Source organism: Caretta caretta, chromosome 16 (assembly GCF_965140235.1).
Source record: "Caretta caretta isolate rCarCar2 chromosome 16, rCarCar1.hap1, whole genome shotgun sequence".
NCBI classification, from domain to species: domain Eukaryota; kingdom Metazoa; phylum Chordata; order Testudines; family Cheloniidae; genus Caretta; species Caretta caretta.
In genome coordinates, this window is record NC_134221.1 from 15,427,256 (window position 1) to 15,451,822 (window position 24,567).

The 24,567-nt window shown below is 48.0% G+C and overlaps 1 protein-coding gene across 1 annotated transcript; it reads right to left on the reverse strand.

The window, feature by feature from the left end:
- Positions 1-5,215: 5,215 nt before the first annotated feature.
- Positions 5,216-23,370, reverse strand: FAM78A (family with sequence similarity 78 member A). The gene is made up of 2 exons (XM_048823181.2): positions 21,005-23,370; positions 5,216-10,054 (listed from the first exon to the last, which is right to left on the reverse strand). The coding sequence occupies exons 1-2, from the start codon at positions 21,325-21,327 to the stop codon at positions 9,526-9,528; spliced, it is 852 nt and encodes a 283-aa protein (XP_048679138.1). The 5' UTR covers positions 21,328-23,370; the 3' UTR covers positions 5,216-9,525.
- Between the last annotated feature and the right edge of the window lie 1,197 nt (positions 23,371-24,567).

The following is a 24,567-nucleotide window of genomic DNA, read 5'->3' on the forward strand; positions in this document are numbered from 1 at the left end:
GACATCTACCTAGCTCTGCCAACACACTTAATTACTGACTGTATTCTATCCTGCCTTCCATTCCAGTCCTTGGTCACTTCCACTATCAGCCCCTCCAACTCCTTTCTAATCATGAGCAAAGGCCAGTTTGCATTTAGGTTCCTAGAAGGCTGATTAAACCTCTTCACCATTTAGGCCATGGTTGTATAATGCCTCCTGTTTGAAGTTAGTGCCCCGTGCCTTCTGCTGACAGTAAGTGGCTGATGTCTGAGAAGATGATACACACATCCATCCATGCTTGGTGCCAGCGTCGGGTCTGTTGTTTTTCCTGAGCTCCAAATAGTTCCTGAATGAAAACTAAAGCCCTTCAGCAAAGAGGAATCTTTTGATTGGGCAGCACTGCTAATTGCGGAAGCTAAATAACAAGACCACTTACAACTACATTCCTCTGCCTGCAGAATCTGAGCAAGAGAGGGGATGCTAGGCATGGGACAGGTAGGAAAGCCACCAAGCGTTGGAGGAGGGGTGAACCACCTACCTTCCTTGGTTATACCTACCACATGCACATCAACTCTAGCTGCCGAGCCAAAACCACAGAGCAGTGCTGCAAGGATTTAACGTAGGCCACTTCTCAAAAGACAGTCCCTCTTTTTGCAGGCTCCACTGCTTAACAACAACCACGGTGGTATGCACTCCTTCAATGGTAAGTCAGAGATGGCTGCTGGGCTTCCAGTAGTGACAGCAATGGCTGGACGGAGATGCCCTTTAATTGGCTGCAGAGCTCGGGGGTGAATAGATGTCAAGTTGAGCCCCCGGCTGGAAGGGGGGCCAGCAGCAGCTCAGAGTTTATAGACCAAAATCTGTGATTCAGCAGCAAAAGGGCCCCCCTTCCCCAGCAGTGCAGCTTGGTCAGAGGTGTGTTTAACCTCCCGGGGGGATGCTGATCTCTAGCCCCTGCACAGGGGTACGTTCAGCATGTTTTGGGGGGGAGTGAGAGAGGATGGGGGGCCTTTGGGAAGCTCTCGTAGAGACTGTCCTGTAAATGTCTCCCTTGGTATCGCAGGGTTATTGATGCCTCCCTGGCTGACTCGCTCCCATGTCGAATGAGGAGGGGAGGGGCACCAGCAGACCCCTCTATCACTGCCACGGGGATCCTGCCCCATGACTCCCCTCTCCTGGGAGAGGCTTTTCTGTCTGTCTCAGCTAGACCTAGGGCTGTCTCCTTTTTTAATTAAAGCAAACTGTCGGCTCCCGCACTGAGGACTCGAGATGACTACATTACCATGGTTGGAAAGGGAACAACTGCGACCTCCCAAGGAGCAGAGAAGCTGAGGATGCCGGGATTAGCCTGATAGTGTTCTCCTAAGGCAAATCCCACCAGAGCGCACTCTCTCTCTCTCTCTCTCTGGTTTTATTTGCAGGTGGGGGGAAGTTTGGGCTTCCAAGTATTTTGGCTGCAAATGAGCCTGAAACCTCCAAAATCAAAGAATAAACCCCGGGTTGGTTTTTGAGGGGAGGGGCCTGAATTACCCCAAAACTATAATTTGCTTGAGGTTCAGATCTGACTCTTGAGTGACCTGGACAGCATTCAGACTGTGCCATAATCCAAGACCTGGGGAGAGGTGTGGGGGCTTTTCAGTTTTTTCATTTTTTGTTTTTTTTTAGTATTGTTGTGGGAAGCCAAAGGGCTCAAGTTATTATTTCCCCATAAAAAACTGGCTCTGTTATAAAGGTGACGCACCGAGGTTTAGCATGGGAGAGTCCGGTGGGAAAATTAGAACAGTTATTTGTGCCACTTTTTTTAGTTAAGTGCACAGAACACACAGCACTCCAAATTAAAGATGTTTCTGGATTCAGCAAACCATCTCTGTACTTTACGGAAAAGCGTTTGTTTTAAAATGTAACAACACTGGGGAGTACAAGCAACATCTGCAGCTGCTGCATGTCAGAGGTCACCACAGTGCAAGATGGCAAAAGACAAAGCCCAGCCTGTGACAGCAGATGGAAGTCCACTGAAAATGGTTCTGAGCAGCACCGTGGAGATAAATAGGAGACTTCCGCTAACAACTGAAGAGTAATAAAATCTGATGCATTATTCCACTTAAAAAAGAGGCCATGAAATTACGAACCAAAGTGGTGAAGCCTCTGTGGAACAGAAACTAGGCTCACCAGCTTCAACGCCCGCCGCCCCCATGGGTTGCGGAGAGGGGAAGTGTCTGTTTAAGAGTGGAGGCACTGCACAGAGAGCCTATGGTCAGTTCAGTTTATGGTGCGGGAGTCTGGCCACATGGCCAATCCCCATGCCATCTTCTGTAACCAGTGACTGGACTGTAATTCTACTTTCCCTGACAGCGTGTCTGGCAACGTGAACAGGAGCAAGAGCTGCTCTGGCCTGGAGTACTGTTGTTACTGGTGACCTCGAAGGGAAATAAGTGTTTGGTGAGAGCAGGAACCTATGAGTTGGATGAAGCTGCTACGTATTCCTCCAGCACCAGCCAGGGCTCTAAAATGCTTGAGGGACCTGCCGACTCCTGACATCAGTTGCTAAAGGTGACCCTGTAGCCTTTGATGTAAATGACACGTCCAGCCTTGCTATTGTCATTCCTTTTCACATCTGGTGCTCATGCTGGCCTCACTGACTTGCATTTTCATTTAGCCCAGTGGCGGGGGAATCCTGGCATAGAGCTTTGCCTCCTTTTTCACATGACTTCTAGTCACACACCCCTACCACCTGACCCCAACTACTTCTATAACCAGAAGATCTTGGCTGATCTTGGTGGGGACCTGATTGATTTTTTTTTTGAGTTTTCTGCTGGGTTTCTCAACCTTGGCAATGAAAAAAGAGTGTTGCACCTTTTTTTAAGATGCAAGGGGGGTTTAGGGGTTCAGCAATGAATGCAACAGCTTCTGTTGCTGCTCCTTCTCTCGGATTCTCGTAGGGAAATATCTGGACTCTGCTGTGCATACAGCAAGTGACTGGAGCCTTTCACCCACTTGAGTGCGTAGCCCCAAACAGCTGTGAATAGACTGGTACTTTCTGTCGTCGTCCCCTGCCCTCCCCCTGCAAAGAAAAGAAAAGAAGAAAAACCCCAGGACATCTAAATTTAACCTGCTATTATCAACATGTAAGGCTGGAGAGTTTCCACTGTGGAAATGAATCCAACTTGGAAACCTGTCTTCTCTTCTGTTCAGTCTCCATCCCTGCAAATTCCTTTCTCTAAGCCACAGCCTACAAAATGCTTTATCCCCCATCTCCTCTCCAGCCGCATACTCATATGCATCCTCATGTTCATCTTACGCATTTACCTATATGCTTGTTCAGTGTCATGCCACTCACACTCAGTCACGGGTACATGTCTATACAACCAATAGCTTCCTGTACACAAATAGATGGTGCATACCTTGCACACAGCCTTGTAATAGTGTGAGAGATGCTCTAGCCCTCAAACAGTTGGCTGCAGCATACAGACAGTATAAAGGCCCTTGCTGTACTGATTGCTAAAGGAGACCAGGGAGAGAAGCAGGGTGTTTGAGGATAGAGGGTTTAGAACTGAAGGCCTTTTCTCTTTGTCCTGGTGTCACATGTGTCTGCTGCCATTTTGGTTAGCACTAGGTCCCCCTAGATCTAATGGCACTCTCCAGTTTGAGTTAGTCAGGCTTGGTAGCTGGGGGCCTTAATAGACTCTCATCCGCTGTGGGTTGAACACAGAAGGGGGCTGCTGTGGTAATGCGGTCTACGAATTTACCATAGTCCTAAGCTCAACTGCGGAAAAGTGGGCAGAGGTTCATGAATGGTCACAATGAACTCTCTATAACACTGATTAAGGAAAGCTGTGAGGAGACAGACTGAGTTAATATAAACAGAAAGCGTTAACTGATATTACCCAAGGACTGTTACGATTATGACCGGTAAACAAGCAGAGCAGAAATCAAGCATCCAAAATTGGTGTTTTGGAAATCAGGCCTAACTGGTGGACAAAATAAGGAGCATGTGTGCACCCAGATCTGCAAGCAGAAGCAGTCCCTTTGTGCCCTGTGTCATGGGCATGTGCTGGGCAAGCCACCGACCTGCCTTGCTGCAGTTACAGAAAGACAGCATGCATGAGAGCAGGTGCCCTTGATCTGCCAGGAAATGGCCAGCACTGCAGGGTGAAACCTCTTGCACATGAAACCTCTTGCACAGGTCAGGTTAGGCCTTTCTCAGACTCCTTGCTGAGATGTCCCTGCCTGGCCTCGCACCTTTGGCAGCAGTGAGTGCTGAGACACCAGTGGTTCTGCAAAAGGGGAAGTGACCATCCAAAACTAGATGCAAAGACGTATTTCCTGAGGGGGGTGGGGAACCCGCATTGCCGCTAGCTGAATGTCAAGAGGAAGTTGCAGTTGAGACCTAAGTAATGCCACGAGGTCCTATTGCCTGCAGCTGTTGGCCTCAAGCCCAGGTCCCTGCCTTCTCCTTGGACACTTTCCTGTTGGATTAGATGCTTCCTTTCTTCTTGAAAAGTGACATGAATCTGAACAATGGCAGGAGCTGGGCAGGAGGGGGGGAGGTTGAGGTTATTCCTATAGACCAGTGGTTCTAAAATTATATCCTGAGCCCTACAAAGGTCTGCAAAGCCCTGCTTGCAGGAGTGGCCCTAGGCATTTTTCAGCCACTGCCCTCCCATATCGAAGCGCCGTGCCCAAAAATACCATCAACAAATCCAGCCAATCAGCACAGCTGGATGGTAACCTCTGCAAGTTGGTACCCAGGGCAGTTGTCCTGCTCATCTGCCCCTATAAAATGGCCATGAGTGCTTGGTGGTGCTCAGTATGGAACCCTTTGAGGAACAAGTGAGGGTAGGAGGTTGGGAGAAGAGATGGGTCTCTCAAGATGCAGCATCTAAGCAGATAAAAAGTTTAGCAAGCCCCTTGCCGAGCAAGTATGAAAACCACATCTGGTAACCAATTGTGCAGAAGCTCAACTGGTGTCTACCCTGGTGGGTGCTCCAGACTAGGTTAGCCTGGCAGCTTTATCACAGGGCACATAGCCCAGATGGTGGTTAGGGGAAGGTGGAAAGCTCCCCTGTATTTTTAAGCAGTACCTCCACACATTGTGGAAATACACACGCAAACAGCACATACACTGCAAGCAGAGTGTTTAAGGTAGAGATCTGAGCATGAATGCAAACACCATGTATTCTTTACCTTAAAAAAAAATCCAAACCCTCCTCCCTCTCTCAAAACCACTCCAGCAGACTTGTTTGAAAATTCCACTTTATTTCTCTCCATTATAAAAGCAGGGTTTTGTTTTTACATTTCTGTTAAGTGTCCAGAATGTGTTCATTATGTTTTCACAGTATCTCTGCAAGACCCCAAGGACGGTTCATATTGCTGCGGCATGAATGTGGGCAGAATGCTAGAGAGGAACCTCTGCTACGGGGTCTAAGGTAACCCTTCTCTCCCCCCAAAGCACCATCCTAATCCGACTGCCTTTCTCTGAGCTGCCCTGGGTTGAACTGGTCTTCCTTCCCCTTGTTCTTGAGCAGCATTGCAGGCTCTCTGCTGCTTCTTGCCATGCTCGCTGGTGCATACAATGGAGGAATGGAATCCACATGCCATTGCTCACGTGGGGTTCTTGTTCACTAGCACACATGAAGTCCTGCCTCCTTTCAGTGTGTGAGAGATGGAAGTTAACGTGAGGGACCCCTTGCTATTTCCATCTTGGTCCCTCTGCAGCTCTGCCCATCCTCTTTCTCCTGACCTGCAGCAGAGACTGACCCAGTCCTTCCCCAGCAGAGACTGGCACATTTCAGCTCATGCAGTGGTTTGGGGCTGTAGAGAACTGCCCATCATGAGAGGAGTAAGATGGGACCACCAGAGCTACCACACTCGTGTTGCGCACCAGATCTGAACCGAGAGTTGCAATGGCTCATGTTTTCAGCAGTACCCAACGTTAGCTCTGCACTTTCTTCAGGACACGTCCCTCATACAGTCCCATCAATTGCTTGGCTCCAGAGCACCCAAATAGGGAGGTCGCTGTATTTCCTTCTGCTGATTGCAGCCACTTAGTGCAGCATGAGCTGGTGCCCTGAACATTCAAGTACCAAAGGAGAGGCTAAGTGCTATCCACAGCAATTCTAAATATATGGCTATTGAGTTATTAACCAGCCATATAAATAGTGGTGTGCATAGCACTTTCCATTTCCAGCAGCCACCTCTTTTGTGTTGGCTCAATCTGTCCTCGGCAGGTTTGTAATGAAGCAACATTGGAAAAACATCACTATTTAATCACAAAGCATGAAGTCTCTAAAAAGGCAGTGTCCTTTTTCTACCCCCGCGTCTGACAGCACAAAGGGAGGAGGGAAGGATGTTTCCAACAAGGAAACGGGAGAGGCATTCTTGGGATGGAGTGAGAGTTAAAGGCCTTGCAAAGGTCATGCAAAACTCTGATCCCTGACATGAACCTTCATTCTCACATTTACTGCACAGCCAGGTCTACTCAGTGCAGCAGGACAGTCTTTGCAAAGAGGTTAATGTCAAATTGCAGGGGTGTATCCAATCCAGCAAGATAGGCGGTAGGAATCTGGCTTTTTTAATGTACCCAGAGACTAAGCCTAACGCCATGCTAAATGGAGTACGACCTGAGGATTCCCTGAATGTGATTTCTGGTGAGCAGGAGAAGAAATCTTTCCTCCGAACACTCCTTCATATAGCTAGTTAAGACAGTGGGTTCTGATTTTTTGTTCCAGAGGTGCTGAGAACCCACAACCTGTACTGAAGTCAAAAGGAGCTGTAAATACTCAGCACTTCAGAAACAGGCTCAAAACAATGCCAGGCCTGAAGAACACCTCCCCACACGCGCGCACCAAACTTTGGGGCTGCTGAGAAATGGATGCAAGCTTCACCACTTGCGTCCATCCCAACTATCACCAGTCCGGCCGCAGCAGGAAGAGGTTTTGCTGTATTCAGTGATTTGCTATTGCATGGTATTGCCCAGGGGAGGATATGGATAAGTCTCAAGGGTCTGTACAAGTCAAGCTATAGCTGGGAGCTGATTAGACATAAGAAAGGGGAACTCAAGAATGGTGGGGGCAGTTGCCGTGCACACCACAAGGTCTCACAAGCTTGATTCATCATCCTCTCTAGATCTAGGGCCTGGGTTTAAGCCTTCTTCGGCTGTTCATTGGCAAACTGCTTCTCATGAATGGCTCCCTGAGTCAAATATCTGCCTGCTGGGAAGAGTGCAGGCATGCGTGGACAATCCCTTCCGGAGCAGTCTCTCCCAGAATGCCCATGAACACTGTTGCTGTTGGGAATAAACTCTGAGTCTGGTGGTGTGGAGGATGACTCTGGGTGCTGTCATGTGGGATGCCGGGGCTTTGAAGCAGACACTGAGGCCTCTGGTCCCTGGATGGGAGGGTGGCATTTGAGCATCCTGCCAAAATAAAGTGGTTGGACACAACTAGGGAGGGTCCTGGTATATCTAAGGCTGTCTTGCTGGTGAGCTCTTTAAAGAGCGTGCATGGAGGCTGGCTGCAATGCTAGCAGCTAGCCGATGAGTGGGGGGGAGAGACAGCTGCTTGGAGCATAGCGTGGGAAATGGCAGATCCAAATGGGAGTCTTGGGGAGTCCCAGTGAAATCAGCTGAGCAGGGACCAGCCAGGTACAGAACATTTGAGCACTCTTAGTCCCTAAGCAGTTCCTCCGTAAGGGGAAGTGTCACTATCTCCATTTTACAGGTGCAGAGGAGAGGTGAGGTGACATCCCTGAGGCTATACAACAAGAGCTGAAAACATAAGGTAGGTCTTCTCATCCCAGCCCCTGCCCTGTCCTCCAGCCCACACTGCCTCCATCATACAGGTTCCTCCATTTCTAAACTTCCCTCAGCCACACGTGTCTCAGTCAAGCTGCCTCCTTTTCATGTCTCCTGTCTTTGGAGAAATACTGGTGGTGTCTCTGAGGCCACCAGGAGATCTACCAAATGATTTCTTAGGGCCCTGACTTATGTTCCAAACAGACCTGACTTCCCGGAGCATCCTCCCCGCAGGATGCAGATTTTGCAATATTTACACCTTCTTTTGGGTTGCCTGCTTACACATGTATGCTTCCACCATATCTCTGCAGCTATGTCATCACCTACAACCCTTATCACTGAAAGCCATCTGAATCCGGTGGGACCATGAGGCGGGTTCTCCATCAGCCCAGGTGAGCACTAAAGCTATAGTAAGAGGAGACTTTTTTGTTTTCACTGTTAATAGGAAGGGTGCATATTATTTTCACAGGTATAATTCTTCCTGAGTCAGAGACTCCAGTGGACAACAGCTTTCCTCATTTACACCCATACAGCCCCAGTGATTTTAGATGGGTCCCTCTGTATCTTGCTTCTCTCACCCCACCCTGTTATGAATTCATTGGGGTTTCGTGGGAGTAACCGATGACAGAATTTGACCCCACGTATATTACAGCTTGTGTGTGACCCACCAGTCACGATGCCCTAGGGGAAAATAATTGTGTGCTAGTTTGGAAGGCGAAAGTCATCTCCTCAGGACAAGCAAGATGGAACTAATTCCCCTGATTTGCATTTCTTTTTGAGTACCACATCTCCAGTCGTTCCCACCACTGGCTGGATTGTTCCGTATTCTCGTGCCAAAAGAGGCTCAGCTCAGAAGGCTTAAGCAATGCAAGGTTGTGACGACCCCTTCTATCGAGCAGCGAGGGGCCCGGCAGCTCTCGTCCAAAGACATTTCTATAACACACTTGTTACTTGCATTGCAACTTTGTGTGCAATACTAGTCCCATTTCTGCTCATACAGCAAAACAACGGGTTTTGAGCTGGGTTTATTTCCATGCTTGCTTCTTCCATGTTTAAAACCAGGAAGGTTTTCTTTTTAATCTGGTTTCTTCCATTATCATTCCTTCCTCCTCATCCCTTGATACACTGACAATCTATCCCTCGCTCCAGAATGCTTCCCCTGACCCTCCCTAAAATCCTGTAGAAAAGAGATTCTGCTTGGTGAGATTAAATTTTCTTTCAAACACAGCTTTAAGGCAAAAGTTTGGCAATGCAAAGCAAAGTCTACATAAGGCCGCATGACTTAAGTTTGCAACTCAGAACCTTTTATCATTTTAAAAAAAACCCATAATAAATAAATAGCATTTAGCTCCAGGAACTTGAGTTTCATTCTGGAGAGAAAAAAAAATCCCTTTCCTCCCACCAAATATAATAAAATCCCAGATAAAAACCTTGTTTTGTTCTGGACAATCTGGGTGAGCTAATGAGACTGAAGTTCAAACAATAACTAAAGTCAAGAAGAAAAGAAAGCTACGGAGCTGGAAATAAAGTTTAGTTTGTTGATTCCTCCCTTAGGAATCAGGTGACGATACAGACCCTGGTCAAGGTCTTCTCTTTAGCTTTAGCACAGTGAGATCCGTCCCAATGGGAGAAGGTAGAATGGTTGCATTTCTGTTGAATGAATAAAAAGTGCATCTCAATTTTGCCTAGATTCTAAAAGTATCTAAGTGCAGGGTTATTTTCTTCCCTTCTGGTGCCAGGATGTCAGGTTGCTATTACCGATACTTGGAAGGGATCACCACTAGTGGTGGCCCATCCTTTGGCCTCCACATGAGTACCTGAGCATCATTGGCATTGGGTTTCACAAGGGCACTGGGTGGTATTGGCTCATTCTTGTTAAGGACCTGGGGCTGCTCTTGAGCAAAGGGTTGCCCCAGCGTGGCACGCTGCCCCAAGGGTCTGCTGGGATTCACCTCTATGCCCAACCTCATGCGCCACTTAATAGTCTGCAGGGTCACCATCTCGCTGGTGGCTGTGTTGGTGGCAACCAACCAGGTGGTGAAGCTTTGATCCCGGTGGATGCTCGTGAGTTTTGCCACGTTGCTCTCGCTCACAGGTACCGCCCACGTGACGCTTGGGTAGAAGTTATCATTCATACTGATGGTGAACTTGGATTCCTTCCTGGTGGGCCCCACAATCATGCACGTTTCTGTGGTGTTGCCGTACCAGGGGTAGTTCACGCCATCTGAGTCACTTATGGCCTGGATCTTGCCATCTTGCAGATCCGGGAGCTCCCAACTCGACCTGCCGCAACCAAGAAGGAATCACAGTAATTGATTAGCGCAGGGACTCACTGGGCTGGGTTTTTTCATTGTACTGCCTGAGAGCGGGGGCGGCTCTGAGTGTGGCTTCCCTGTATCTTCCTCTATCGGGATTTGTGCTCACAATGTTCCTCTGCAATGAGAGCTCATCCCTTCTGTTAAAACAGCATTGCAAATGCCAAGGCCCAATCCTAGAGGTGGGGGGCACCACTACACTGGTATCACACAGGATTGGAAACTCAGTCTCTAGGCTTGGTACCAGTGTGGTCACAACTTAACTACTGGGTGTGCTCTCAAATATATTGGTGTCTCTAAACTCCTACAGGTGGCCCATTATATCACTATCAGAGCCATGAGACCCATCCCAGTTCTCTTTTCTCCTGTCCCTTAAAAACCCTTTATTGCAACCGATCTTGTGCTGCTCCTTACTCAGCCTCTTACTCACTCCCTGCCTCCAGGACAAATAAGCTGCCTCCAGTTTCCTGGCCTCTGCTGGTTTTAAGTAAGAGCAGGAGTCAAACCCAAGTCTCCCAAATAGGCAGAGTTGCTGCCAAGCAGGCAGGCAGGCAGACTCCCAATCCTAGGGGACAGGTGGAGCAGCCTCAAGTGGTGGGGAGAGGAGGTCCCCAGTCTAATAGCTTTCAGCGGGCCCTGCCGCTTGCTAAGTCCTGAAATAAATACTTGAGTTTAGCAGGGACCTTCCTATCTTCATTCAGTCTCTAACCACACACCACTGTTCAACTTTCTGGACAAGCCACTGTCCTCTCCATCTGCCCCTGCTATATACCAGTCATAGGTAGGGCCCTCCAAATTCACAGTCCATTTTGGTTAATTTCACGGTCATAGGATTTTAAAAATCATAAATTTCATGATTTCATATATTTAAATCTGAAACTTCTCAGTGTTGTAACTGTAGGGGTCCTGACCCAAAAGGGCATTGTGGGGGGTGGAGTTGCAAGGTTATTGTAGGGGGGTCTTGGTATTGCCAGCCTTACTTCTGCGGTTCTGGTGGTGGGGTGCTGCCTTCAGAGCTGGGCACCTGGCCAGCAGCCACTGCTCTCCGGCCGCCTAGCTCTGAAGGCAGCACAGAAGTAAAGGTGGCAATACCATGACCCCCACCCCCACACACAATAACCTTGCAACCCCCTTTTGGGTCAGGACCTCCTGTTTGAGAAATGCTGGTTTCGCATGTGAAATCTGTATAATAAGGGGTAAAAATACACAAAAGACCAGATTTCACGGCCATCAATTTGGTAGGGCACTAGTCATGGGCAAGGATTGCCTTGTCCAGCATCCAGCACAATGGGGTTCTGATACGGACCAGGGGCTCTGGACACTACTTTAATACAAATTACATTAAATAAGGCCCAGCCTCTCCCTCTACCCCTTCCCCAGTCCCTTCACTTTAATCTAGGGCAACTTTCTTACAGCGCAAGACTTGATTGTGCAGCTAAAAACCCAACCAAACCAATAATAATGAGGCAAGTTGTTCCAGTGACCCTTGGGCTGTTACTTTTGCAGTTCAGCTACAACAGAGCAGCCTTCCCTGTGGGGGTGGGGGAGTGGTAGAGCTGGGCCGATTGTTCTTAATTAGGCAGCTGGAGAGTACAGGGAGGTAAATGGCCCCACTGGCAAATTAAAAGGTGAGGTGTGTCTGTTCTGCATTCAAAGGACCCCCCCGCACCCCCATCAGAGCAGGAGGGCAAATGTCACTCAAGGGAAGCCCCACCTCCTCCACCTCTGCCCCCCACCCCCGTCACTCCCAGAGTGTTGCCATTTATTTTATTGTGGCCAATCAAAATGCAGAAATTCAGCCCACACCCCCATCACCCCATTTCCTCATATGCCAAGTCTGCTAAAACATCTCAAAACTCATCACAAGAGAAGCAACACTAGCATTTAAAATATTACACCACTGGCTGGAGGTTTGCGTGCATGCTGGCTTTTGTGGTTTGTGTGGTTTGTTTTTTTTTAAGTCTGTGGATTGACTTACACGTATAGAGGATCTGAGTAGAATACTTTGCATTTCTAAATTCAGGGTGCTCACTGCATTTTCCAAACGCTAATAAGCACCGTAGCCCGCCTCCCACCTACCTTGTGTTTTATCCATTTTACAGATGTTGAAGCTCAGAGGGGTGAATGGTCTGATTTTCCCCCCTCCAAGTTGCAGAGCACTTGCAGAGCCCACTGATGTTAGTGGCGTCTGGGAGTGCTCAATGCTTCTGAGAATCTGGCCCTAAATGCCTGACCCAACATCACAGCAAGTTAGAGCGGTGAGAGAGAGAGAGAGTGCGGTCCAGCAGCTAGGCCCCTAGAGTGGGACTCAGGAGACCCGGATTCTGTTCCTCAGCTCCACTGCTGACCTCATGGCTGAGCTTGGACAAGTCCGTTCCCCTCCCACCTTTTTGTGTATTTAGCCTGTAAGCTGTTCAGAGCAGAGACCTCACGTCTGTGTGGTGCCAGGTACAAGGTGGGTCCAATTTTGGTTGGACCCTCAGGCACTACCTACCAAAATACAAATGTTAGTGGCAGAGCTGGGAAAAGCACCTAGACGTTCTGACTCCTCATCACCTGCTGTCACTGTTTAGACAAAAGTGCCACACCGCAGACCCAAGGGTTTGCAGGCTATCACAGTAACCACAAAAGCAAAGGCTAGGTGGTTCAATGCCCTCTAAACTGGGAGGGGGAGGGGAAAGCAGCTGCAGTCTTTCTGATTGCGAGTTTAAACATAATCACAGGACTCCAACCAAAAGGCTAGTGCTTTCTATTGAGAAGATGAACAAAAATGTTCCTGCCCCATCTGCACATCTGACGTCAAATGCTGGAGTTTTGACGCTTCCAGTTGGATTTTTCAAGCCCATTATGAGAAGCTGATTATTGGGTAAGAGGGACATGATGCCAGAAATAGCTGAGCTCAGCTGAGAGCCCGTTTTTTGGCAAAGTAAACCCCACTCGAGTGACCACAAATGCTGACAGGAGCCCAAAGGCCAAGATGAATTCTGGAGGTATGCTTTTACAAATTGGGCTGGCAACGCTGGTTCTCCTGTGCACACTGAATTCCTACTGGCTATCACACGCCAGAATTACTGCGTTTTGGGGGGATTTTCTTGCACTTCAGTACAAGTCCTATGTCCCAGCCTTAAAACAGCCCTTGGAGTAAATCAGAGAAATATGCTTTGAGCACAGCACTGGGAGAGGGAGACTCTACAGTCTAATCCAGGGGTGGCCAACCTGGGGCTCCGGAGCCACATGCGGCTCTTCAGAAGTTAATATGCGGCTCCTTGTGTAGGCACCGACTCCGGGGCTGGAGCTACAGGCACCAACTTTCCAATGTGCCGGGGGGTGCTCACTGCTCAACCCCAGCTCTGCCACAGGCCTGGCCCCCACTCGCCGCCTGCCATGCCCTCGCTCCTCCTCCTCTCCCTGCTCCCAGAGCCTCCTGCACGCCACAAAGCAGCTGATGGGAGGTGCAGGGAGGGAGGGGGAGGCGCTGATTGGGGGGGGCACTGGGAGCAGGGTGGGGGAGCTGAAGGGGGGCTGCTGACGTATTACTGTGGCTCTTTGGCAATGTACACTGGTAAATTCTGGCTCCTTAGGCCCAGGTTGGCCACCCCTGGTCTAATCCAAGCTTTGGTATTGACTCACTGTGTGGTTTTGGGCTAGTCACTGAACCTCTCCTTGCCTCAGTTTCCCAATCTGTAATGTGGGAATAATACAAGCTACCTCTCAAAGCTGTTCTGAGGACTAATTAGTTTAGAGGGAAGTGATAACTCACTGGTTTGAGCATTGGCCTGCTAAACCCAGGATTGTGAGTTCAATCCTTAAGAGGGCCATTTAGGGATCTGGAGCAAAGATTGGGGCTTGGCCCTGCTTTGAGCAGGGGGTTGGACTAGATGACCTCCTGAGGTCCCTTCTAACCCTGATATTCTATGATTAATGTTTGGAAAGCCCTATGAGATTTCTCTTTCACTAGTTAGCAGCAGACGTTTGACTCTAACCATCCTGCGGGGTATCTTTTACGATCCGAGGTTAGTCGTGGTCTCCTTGGTTAAAAGCCTTGCACTTGTGGTGCTGCAGCATGCTGTATATGGTGTGGCTGCATGTCTAGTGCTGTAGTCTGTACAGTCTACAGGGGTGTTGCAGGATGGAAGACACGACATCAAAGGAAAATATTCAGTGCAAAGCATTATTTTAGGAAACTGCATAGGGCGTGAAGATCTGGGGTCAAGATCTTAAAAAGGGACTAGCAACTTTGGGTGCCCACCTTCAAGGAGCCTCATTCGCAGAAGGCAGGTGCTCATTACTTCCTGGAAATCAGGCCCCTTTAAGGTATCTCAAGTTGGGCCTCTAAAAATCACTAGTCATTTCTTTCAGAGTAGCAGCCGTGTTAGTCTGTATTCGCAAAAAGAAAAGGAGTACTTGTGGCACCGTAGAGACTAACCAGTTTATTTGAGCATAAGCTTTCGTGAGCTACAGCTCACTTCATCAGATGCATTCAGTGGAAAATACACTGAATGCATCCGATGAAGTGAGCTGTAGCTCACAAAAGCTTATGCTCAAATAAATTGGTTAGTCTCTAAGGTGCCACAAGTCCTCCTTTTCTTTTTACTAGTCACTTCTGAACATCCTGGCCTCAAAATATCCAGGCCACAGAAACCTGGCATCCTGACCCCTGCCTGGTAAGTTCAGTGCCATGTGATGTTATCAGAGCCTGTAGGGGTATATAGCCTGATTCGGTTTTTCATGTGCTACAAACCTACTAGCTAACATACTGTCTGCGGCAGTTCTTGTTCTTCCAAGTATATTGCCAACGGACAGAGGGAGTCCTTTTCCCGAGAGCCACTTCTGACCTAAAACTGTAAAAAGAAAACCCGAGTGGATTCTAGCCATAACCCCTGTGGCACAGGGGAGACTGATTATGAGTGTCTCAAACAGCAAGGAGTCATTTCTCCCCTATGCTCCTCAACAAGGGATGAGAAAGAAAAGCTCTAGGGATTTTTCAGTGAACTCTTCCCTGCAAGGGAAGATGAATTGGAGGTCATGTACTATAGCAACAGGTTTAGCCCTTGCAGCAGAGTCTCATCAAGTGTGATCTCTGAAATACTATATGGGAATCCTTTCTCTCCCTTTCAGCAGATGATTTAGGATTACTTTCCGTTCAAATCATTGCTGATGCTCAGCTTGATTGAGGCCTGGGGACGAGATGTGACAATTTCCTGGACGTTCCTATACATTATGGATGTGCCCACCGCTGAGACGCTGGGGCTGTATAAACGTGGGCGTGCCACACTGGGACATCTCGTTTGGGACTCCGTCCGCTACTTAAGGTTTGTAACTGAATCCTGAGCTGTTTTGCCCTACCCTTGCCACAGGCCAGTGGAAAAACAGTCTGGCTGAGGATGCCACTGGAACTGTGAAAATGAGTTAATTGGTTCCACCTTAGTGTCTGATGGATCTTTTGTCTGCATCCCAAAACCATTATGTAAGAGTCTCTGGTCAGGAGCAGCTTTGCAAAGGTTGTTGCAAGTCAGGACTGAGAGGCCTAGACAGATCAGTGAGAGGTTTTTCGCAGGGGTGGGTGAGATTCTATGGCCTGCGTTGTGCAGGAGGTCGGACTAGATGATCATAATGGTCCCTTCTGACCTTAGTATCTATGAATCTGTGCTGGGCCCTGGATTAGACCAGTAAGGAGTGTTGCCAATCAAGAGGTGCATCTGCAGAGTTTAGGGAGAAGGCTAAGGACTCAAATGGCAAGGGGTTCTATATGGCTAAAGTGCATCGGTTTAACTTTATAGACGGACTCAGGGTGGGGGATCAGGAGTGGATGCTGCAGGGCAGGTGAGAGGTTTGGGGAGGAAATTTGCACAACACCCAATGGCTCCATCCTTAATTCTAGCAAGCGTGACTAATCCTGAGGATTTCAATGAGCATCAAATTTACTCGCGAATGTTAGCGAGAGGAAGAAGTAGGCCTTCGTCGTCATCCTGTTACTGGAGCAAAGGGAAACTAAATAGCATAGTTCATGAACCACAAACCCTGGACTTCCTGCCCCTTGCCTGCTTTTATCAAAGATCCCTTGCCACGAGGGGTCATGACCTTTGCTTGTGTGGCTTGTCCATATGAAGTCAAATAATTCTCCCCCGACCAGCCATTTTGACGTGATCAGAAGATGGTGCTGCAGAATGCCCAGTTGCTGCAAACGGATCTCTCTGGGATTAAAACCGTGCCATGGAAAGCCCAGAAACTTGCACTGTAAATTCTTCGACCCCAGGGAAGCTGTGTGAACTCCCAAGCCTGTCTGATTTCAGGCTGAGCTGCTCCAGAATCAGTGGTTCTGGCTTGTAATGCTGACAGGTTTGTGGTTTACTCTGCTGCTTGGTTGTCCAGAATCACCAGAAACTAGGGTAGCTGAAAGGCCTGCTTTAACTTACCACGGGCCCTTTACGAACACACACATACTCTTTCAGCTACATCTCCGTGGAACAATGGTGCCCAGGCTGTAGCCTGTCAAGCCATATTTTCCAGCCTTCCTAATCTGGGTTCTGACCCCCTCCCAATTTCCTTTTGAGGCATGTTTCTTTCTATTCCCTAACGAGGGGACCTAGTCGCTGGCTTATACAATCCCTCTGGATGTTCCCCTGCAGCATAACATGAGGCCATAAGTGCAGCATTGTGTGCAGTGACAGCAAATTCAAGCAAAGTGACCTCCAGCTTTCCGCAGCAAGCAGGATGACATGGGTGCATTCAATTTAACCTTTTCAGACAGGCATAATGTGCCATCAGTAAACACTCGGATGCTTGCTCATCCTCGGACCTCAGTGCTTGAAGCCAGACCTTAATTAGTCACAGGACATTATGGCCTTGCATATTGTTTTTATGATAAAAGGGGTGCGGCTTGCATCAGATCTAGACTTTGCTCTGCACGGATGCTCAAGGAATCCATTTCGGGGGAGGGGGGGGCAATGCAAAGCCATCCTGGGCTTTCCACCCATCCTTCCCCATGATTCATTGTGACTAACATCACCAGCTAACCAAGTCTGTGCCTGATCCTCCATGTTCAATACAACGCCCTTTATAAATTGGCTTTTACCCTCTACCTCACCTACTTCAGCACTGCAAAGCAATTCAGTAGGGCTCCTAGTAAAGAACAAGAAGTGAATGAGAAAGTGGAATGGGGACAGACTTTCATGCGTGAGAGTAGCAGAGCTGTTACCGCTTTTAGACTTTGGGGGAACCTCAATGAGGTGTGTTTTTTTTTTTAACAAATGTTGGTTTGCTGCACTCCAAAAATGTCACCGTTCTTTTAGTGGATTAGTCTCCAATCACATTTCTCCTCCTGGGGTCTTGGAAGTTTATTCTTCATATAGGCCTGTTTTTATAGCAGAGATGAGTTTAATTCTATTTCTGTTGTAGGCCCTGGAAGATGCAATCTTTAAGGCATCTCTCTTTTAAAACTTCAGGGGACATTGTAGAGATAAAAATCTATATACAATTTTATTTTGAAAAGCCTTTGCATATGACTCGAAAAGTCTGATTTATTTTTCACAGTCTGTGTTTTGCTTATCACCATCTGTGCTGTTACCTGCACTTTACTCCATGGAGAGAGTAAAAATAACCTGGTTAACTTCACATAAATTTTATATTCTTATTTGTATAGTGGTAGCACCTAGGAGATAGTCATGGCCAGGACCCCACTGTGCTAAGCACTGTACCAACACAGAGCAAAGAGATGGTCCCTGCCTCAAAGAGCTTACAATTTAAGTAGGGCCTGACCTTGCCGTCCCTGCTTAAGCAAAGCTTTCACTGCCTGATTCTGATCACCCATTTGAGTAGCACCTTGCTCGACGAGTAGTCCCTCCTACAAATAGTGCTACTCCGGGTAAGCAATGGTATCGGAACTGGGCTCTCAATGCAACCTAATAACCAAGTTGTCTGCAAAAGGACAGCAGAATAGGAACAGCAGGCAGTTTCACTTCATAGTCCTTGTGCTCCGTTGCTCTGCTGTTTGTTTTCAGCTCATGACACTGCAGGAGGAATCTTCATGGCCAAGGAAGAGTTCAGTGACTTTTTAAGCAATGGCATTTCTCTTAGCATTAGGTTTTTCAAAAGACCACCTTTGTCTGTGTGTAAAACCTAAAAATGTGGCACCTAATCCCTGAGTTGCAGACATCCTTTTAAACAAGCGTGTGTTTGAAGGACTGCCTCTCTACCTCTCCTCCATCTAGTACTGAGGGGTATGCACAGCTCAGTCTGTTCCTGCGGTCCCCAGCCATGCCTGCCTTTTTCAGTGCAATGGGCAGTGTATCGATGACTGAGTGACAACTTCAGGATGTAAAAGCAAAAATGCTTCAGAGCCTGGTGCGAAGATGAGGCTCCCATTCTCAACCTGAATCCTTCCCGTGCCATCAGACTTCATTCAGGGCATGGACATTAATTTTTGTATCCAGAGTCATTAGAGCCTGTTTTAATGGTCCGTTGCAACAGTGATTTTTAAAAAAATCCAGTTGTCCCTATTTAAGAGGGAGCGTTCCTTGAGCCAAATTCTCCACTGCTGTAAAACTCCAAAAATGGAACTCTGCTGATGTACACCAGCAGACGACCTGGCCCGTTCTTTCAGCCAGATTTCCATTGGCAAAAAACTCTTGCAGTCCAATGTACTGCAGTGGCATTAAGAGGTCTTTCTCCCCAAATGCCCTTTTTATAGCTTTATCATGTGGCAGGTCTGGGGGCAACCCTCTAAGGAAATGGCATGGAGAGGCCAACAAACTTTTAATCATGTTTTTGTAATGTATAAAATCAGCTAAATATGGCTGACCCCAGAGGAAAGCATCTCTTTGCACACATACAATGATATTTTCATCCCTAAATTTGCATTGTTTACTGAATTATAGTTCATTATTCCTCTGTATGTGCTGAGCTTAATTCCAGCTGCTCTGATAATACTTAGCTCTTATACAGAACTTTTAATCTACAGCTATAACAGCATTTTAGAAAGGAAGGTCAACATCATTATCCTCAGTGTACAGATGGGGAAACTGAGGCACAGAGACAAAGTGACTTGCCCCAGTTCTATATGTGTGAGTGACAGTCGGGTATAGAATCCAGCTGCCCTGTTAGTTTTGTTTTACTGAATACCCACCTATATTTATGTACCAGTGGATTTCTGTGTGTTTTCCTTTGCACCTGATCATCTAGGCTAAGATTGTCAAATGTGGCTATGGGAGTTAGGCACCCAATTTGTTTCAGCTCCTTTGAAACCCCCAGCCCTAATTTCCTGTTGCTGGGCCCTACCCTGCAGAACCCCATTTTAAAGAGCAGAGAGTGAGCCCAACCTTCCAGGGCTCAAGGCCCACTGTGTGTTTTAGAATCAGTAAAATCTTACCCCTTCCCCATCCAACCTAACTCCCAACATTTGGCTGTTGCCTATGTGTTGGTGAGGGAGCGCTTTCTGCTTGGGCAATGAACTGGGAAAGGAAATGGGGACAGAAAGCAGGAACTGTTCTCCTTGGCAATCTGCTCCCCTGGGGCACTGGGCCTGTCAGGCACATATTCGCTTCATGCCTGAAATGTCAAACTTGTGTCATTAGGCTGGGCAAATACTGTATGTAAGCTTGCTCTCTCTGGGTCCTGCAGTGCTCCTGGAGGGGAGAGGCACTGGAAGGTAGAGTACAGCAGAGATGCAGTTGGACCTTTTGGGAAGGCAATATGTTAGGTTCATCTGCTCTCTGGTTCTATCCTCTGTCCCCCTTCTTTTCCCTCCTCCCCACCTTTCATTTTGTAGTTGGCCTGTCTTTCCCCCAGCTAGGCAAGCATTTCCCTCATGCGGTGCTCGTTGAATTAGCAATCAGGAAGGTTGCTTAAGCCTGACCTTTCCATCCCATCTTCCTCTGTGAGACTGGACAGCATCAGTGTGTCCAGTCACCAAGCCATCTGCCTCTCCTAGCCTACGCTATGTTCCAACTTCAGACTCTTGTACTGCTGGCTGGGCAAACCACTTCCGCTGCACCATGAGTCTTCTACTAGTTTTACCCATGAGCCACACACTTGCTATTCTGTGTGGGGGTGTGTGTGTAATGGTTATTTATATATATATATATATATATATATATATATAGGTGGAGCTGCATTTCCACTTACATCACAATTTGGAGGTAGAGAGGTGTGTGGTTTTTTTCCCCCGTTCTTTTCGCTTCTTGTTCTTACATGGTGTGGATGGGGATGTACATTTTTAACCGCAGGCCCAGGGTGATGCACAGCGTTAACCCTTCACTCTTGCAGCCAAATCCTGCTTGCCTCACCCATGCAGACAGCCTGTTGCAATGAGCAAACAGGATTCAGCCCCCTAATGCTGCCGTACATTCATAGTTGGTGTAATGTCAAGCACTCAGCCCTGCTGATAGCACATTGCAGGAATAGCAACCCAACTTGTTTACAACAGCAGAACGCTGTAAGTGTCAGCATTTGTTTGCATTCTGATTTGTAAAAAAGCACCCTTTCCTTTTTTTAAAGGGGGGGCATCGGCAAAGATCTGGCATGGAAGGGACTCCCTTATCATATGAAAAGCAACACCCTTGTCTTCTACCATATCTGCAATCTCGTGGCAGGGGTGACTTCTGCTTTCAGGATTTTCAGTGTTGCTGGATCCCTCGGACTACCCTCTGTATAAATGGTATTGCATTTGGGTGGCTACCAAACCAAGCGTTTCTGTTTTAGGACCTGATTTTGTTCCCCTGGGAGTCAATGGAAAAACACCCACTGCCTTTAAGGGGGCAAGTTCAAGCTTTTATCTCTCTTTTAAAGAAGCGTACAGTTTTAATATTAGAGAAGCTAAATCAAATGGGCTAAATGGTGCTTCACCAACCAAGTCCTGCTTCCCCTGCTGCAACACACACATACACACACACATGCTCTCGCACTCACTGGAAATACTTACATTCCCTGCTCCCCGTAGTGGTTGTAAAACTCCATATGGCTACACGCCTGAATCCAACCCACAATCCAGGTCTCTTTCTTAGGGATAGGGGGTACCAAGACCTGGGCAGAGGCTCGAAAGTGAGGGGTCCGGTATCGCAGAACCACGCTGGATGACTCGTCAATGCTGGTGGGAACGGGATCGATGGAGGCTTTCACTTCAATCACTGAAATACTTTCCCGGAAAACTTTGGATTTGCAGCTAATACTCTGAATACAGCCCATGGCATACAACACCAGTGCAATTCCTAGGACGCTCCAGCAATCCTGGGGAAGATTAGGCATTGAAATGATATGGTGCTAGATCAAATATAGATCTTCCTGCTTTGTAATCTCAAAATTGATATCCATAGGATAGAAAATTCATCACATAGAGTCTTTATTTGAATTTCAGTATTATCGCTGCTGCTTCGGCTCTTATGGAGTTAGCTGCACTTCAGAAGCAGAGGGGCCTTTTCTTATTCTCCAGTTAATGACACAAGAAATCTTTCATTCATATCTTCTTTGGATTAAAAAAAGTCTTGAGTTCAATAAATAATCCTCTCCTTTTTTAAAGATGAGATATTTAGTCCTTCCTTTTTCTTGAATGCCATCTGTTCACCATGAAACATCGGCAAAGCGAGCATTTCCCTTTATTCTTTGGATGAAAAAGCAGAATGCTGATAGACACATCTATATAAATAATAAAATACTTCTGGTCACAGCTCCTGTAGATTTCCACTTCCGGACTTGCAGTTGTTCATAACTTCCTTTTGCAAAGAAAAATAGTACTGTAATTAAAAAATCAAGATGGAAAATGTTAAATCAGCCACATCTCTCTGATTTGCAGGCTTCTGTAGGTGGCGGAGATATGGGTGTTGCTGATATTTTTTTTTTTTTAAGTAATAGCTTAAATAATAAACCACAGGTCTTTGTCACACATCACATTCCCCCAGCTTTGCATTTAGAAATAAAACAGGAGGGGAAATGACGAAAATGAGAGCAGTTCCCAAGGAGATATTTTAGCTTTTCTGTTGCACCACTTCGCTGATTTCTGTTTCAACGTTGCTCTCCCTTCTTCCCTCAATCACTGCGGATTCCAACTGCAAAAACATCACTGGAAGCCCGGCAGACGCCCTGTCTCCTCCCCTCCTGGGCTTTCCGCGAGCTGTGGGAGGGGGGCTACCCCGCCTGGGTTTAGCCCTTCCACCTCTCCTCTCCGGACCTGGCTGCGGGATGGGGAGGAGCCGGCTCTGAGATCTCTAGAAGTTTTGTCAAACTTTCTCTGCGGCTACTGGTAGTTGGAGCTGCTTCCTGGCTGCTCTCCCCCAGGTCACGATCCGCCGCGCTGACCCAGCCTGCAGCGAACAATCGCCTCCCGTGACATCGCCACTCACCCGCCACCTGGGCTGGGGAAGGATGCGAAGCCGGGAGGATACGAGCCCGGCGGTGGCTTCGCAGCTTGCCCCCACCCCTCCTCCTCCTCTTCCAGCGCTGGGCTTTTAGTTCGCTGTTGCAGTGGATCGCATGTCACGCCGCCTGTGTCCTCGGATGTCTCGGCAGCCCTGGCTCCGCAGCCCGCCCTCCTCCGTCTTGTCTCTGGGGACCAGGCTCGCCGTCACCCCCAGGGAATCACCTGCAGGCATGGGGCGAGGGTCCTTTGCATGTGTGTGAACAGAGAGAGAGAGAGAACAGCCTTCCCCCCAGTCTGTGCTTCCGGATCCTTGTGTCTTCAGAGCTTCACAGCATCCTGCACCTTGGGGGGACTTTGCATTTTCACAAATGCACCTCCCCTCTCCCCCCCCCCCCGGATAAATGTCATTCACAGTCTCAGATCGCTTCGGAGCTGCAGCTGCTGGGGGCTTCTTGGTGCCGGGACAGCAGCTTCTTCGTGCATCCGTTTGCCAGGCTTTTCCAGCCAGACCTGTATTTGCGTGTGTGTGTGTGTGTGTGTAGGGTCGGGTTTTTTGTTTTGTTTTTTGCTTTATGTCTCGGAAGGTGAGAAAAGCAGGAGCGATTCCCCCTCGCTGCTGCAAGCTTCCTCTTGTTGCAAGAAATAAATCAGGGGGCAGGATCTGAATTGCATTTCAGCCTCTCCAGTGGATCAGTCCCTTGGACGGTGGGGGAACAAAATCCTGCTTCAGTTTCTGCTGCAGCATCAGAAAGACAGCCAGGTCAAACTTTGCAAGAAACTCATTTTCATGCCCGTGGCATTCTCATGCAGCCCAGCTGTTCTTGCAGGCTTTCCAGGGAGGGAGCTCTGTGCATGACAGCTTCTTTCCCTCCGCCCCAGTCCAACTGTAGTATTATTAGCAGGTCTCTCTCTCTGCCGCTCATACCTCCCTCCCTCTCTCTCCCAACCCTCCCCCTGTATTCCTCGCTTAAACTGCAGCTGTTGGAGCGAAACCTCTTTGCAAAACGGCATTTCCTTTCAACAGCTTCAGGCATTCTGGGTAATGTAGTTTTGGTTTTTTAATTCCACCTATTTAAAAAAAATGCAACGCTTTTTCTGTCACTTTAATTTTGGCCCTTTTCTTTCCTCTGGAATATTTGCTGGCTGAAGTTTGGTAGGTGGATTCAATCAGGGGTATGATATTCCTTTAGTCCTAGGCTCTCTGGGCTGGGTGGGGATTCTGGCAATGGAAAATCGAAGGCTTTCCCTAGTGGGAAAAGGACTGAGGAGTAGCTGGCACAGACAGAAAATTGAAAGTGGTTGTGAGGAAGCAATGGCTGGTGGAAAGTTATTACCTTGTATTATTGATACTTGCCATGGTCTTGTTGTATAGCCAATGGCTAAGGTTGAGAGTTTTCCTCACTGTGTTGGGTGCAGAGCTCTGTGAAGATCTGAGCATGAACCCTGCTGGGTGCTAAACACAGCTGCAAACCTGGCGGGGGGGGGGGAAGGGGGGTGTGCACACGTGTTTATAGAATTATTATAGGTCTTAGTGCTTTTCATCTGTAGTGCTCAAAGCTCTTTACGAAGAGGGTCAGTATTATTATGCACATTTTATAGCTGGGGAAACTGAGGCACATAAATGTGAAATGACTTGCCCAAGGTCAACCAGCAGTATAGTGTATTATATCAATATAATAAGACGGACACTTGTGTGTTATTTACATACACAATTTAGCTCAGACAATGTGCTTTGCACTGCAATCTACCCAGGTACAATCTCTGCCCTTGACTCTACAGTCTTCTAATAGATACACGGAAGATTGGGAGGCAGAGGGAAATTCAGACACGCAGATGCCTTCGGGACAGGGCGAGGTTGTATCTGCTCCTCGTGGGCAGTGCTGGAATTGCAATGGAGCCCATTGGATCTGAGACCCGAGTGAGAACACAAGAATTTCCCTGGGGTGTGCTGGCATAAAGTCCTGCCTCCAATGCTCAGTTGGACCAATAATGTTCAGCCTTTCCCCACCCCTCCTTCTTTTCAGCCAGGCTCCCTCCTTCTACCTTTCTGCTCTGGAGAACAGAATGAGGTGCCTCAGCATGGGTGGGATGCTGAGCCCACGCCCCTTCCTTGGCCTGCTCCCCCTCTTCAT

Excerpts from the sequence above, each read along its gene's own strand:
- FAM78A (XM_048823181.2), bottom strand. The coding sequence starts at position 21,327 with ATGCCTAATCTTCCCCAGGATTGCTGGAGCGTCCTAGGAATTGCACTG. Across the intron at positions 10,055-21,004 it reads CACTACGGGGAGCAGGGAAT|GTCGAGTTGGGAGCTCCCGG; the intron begins GTAAGTATTTCC and ends TGGTTGCGGCAG.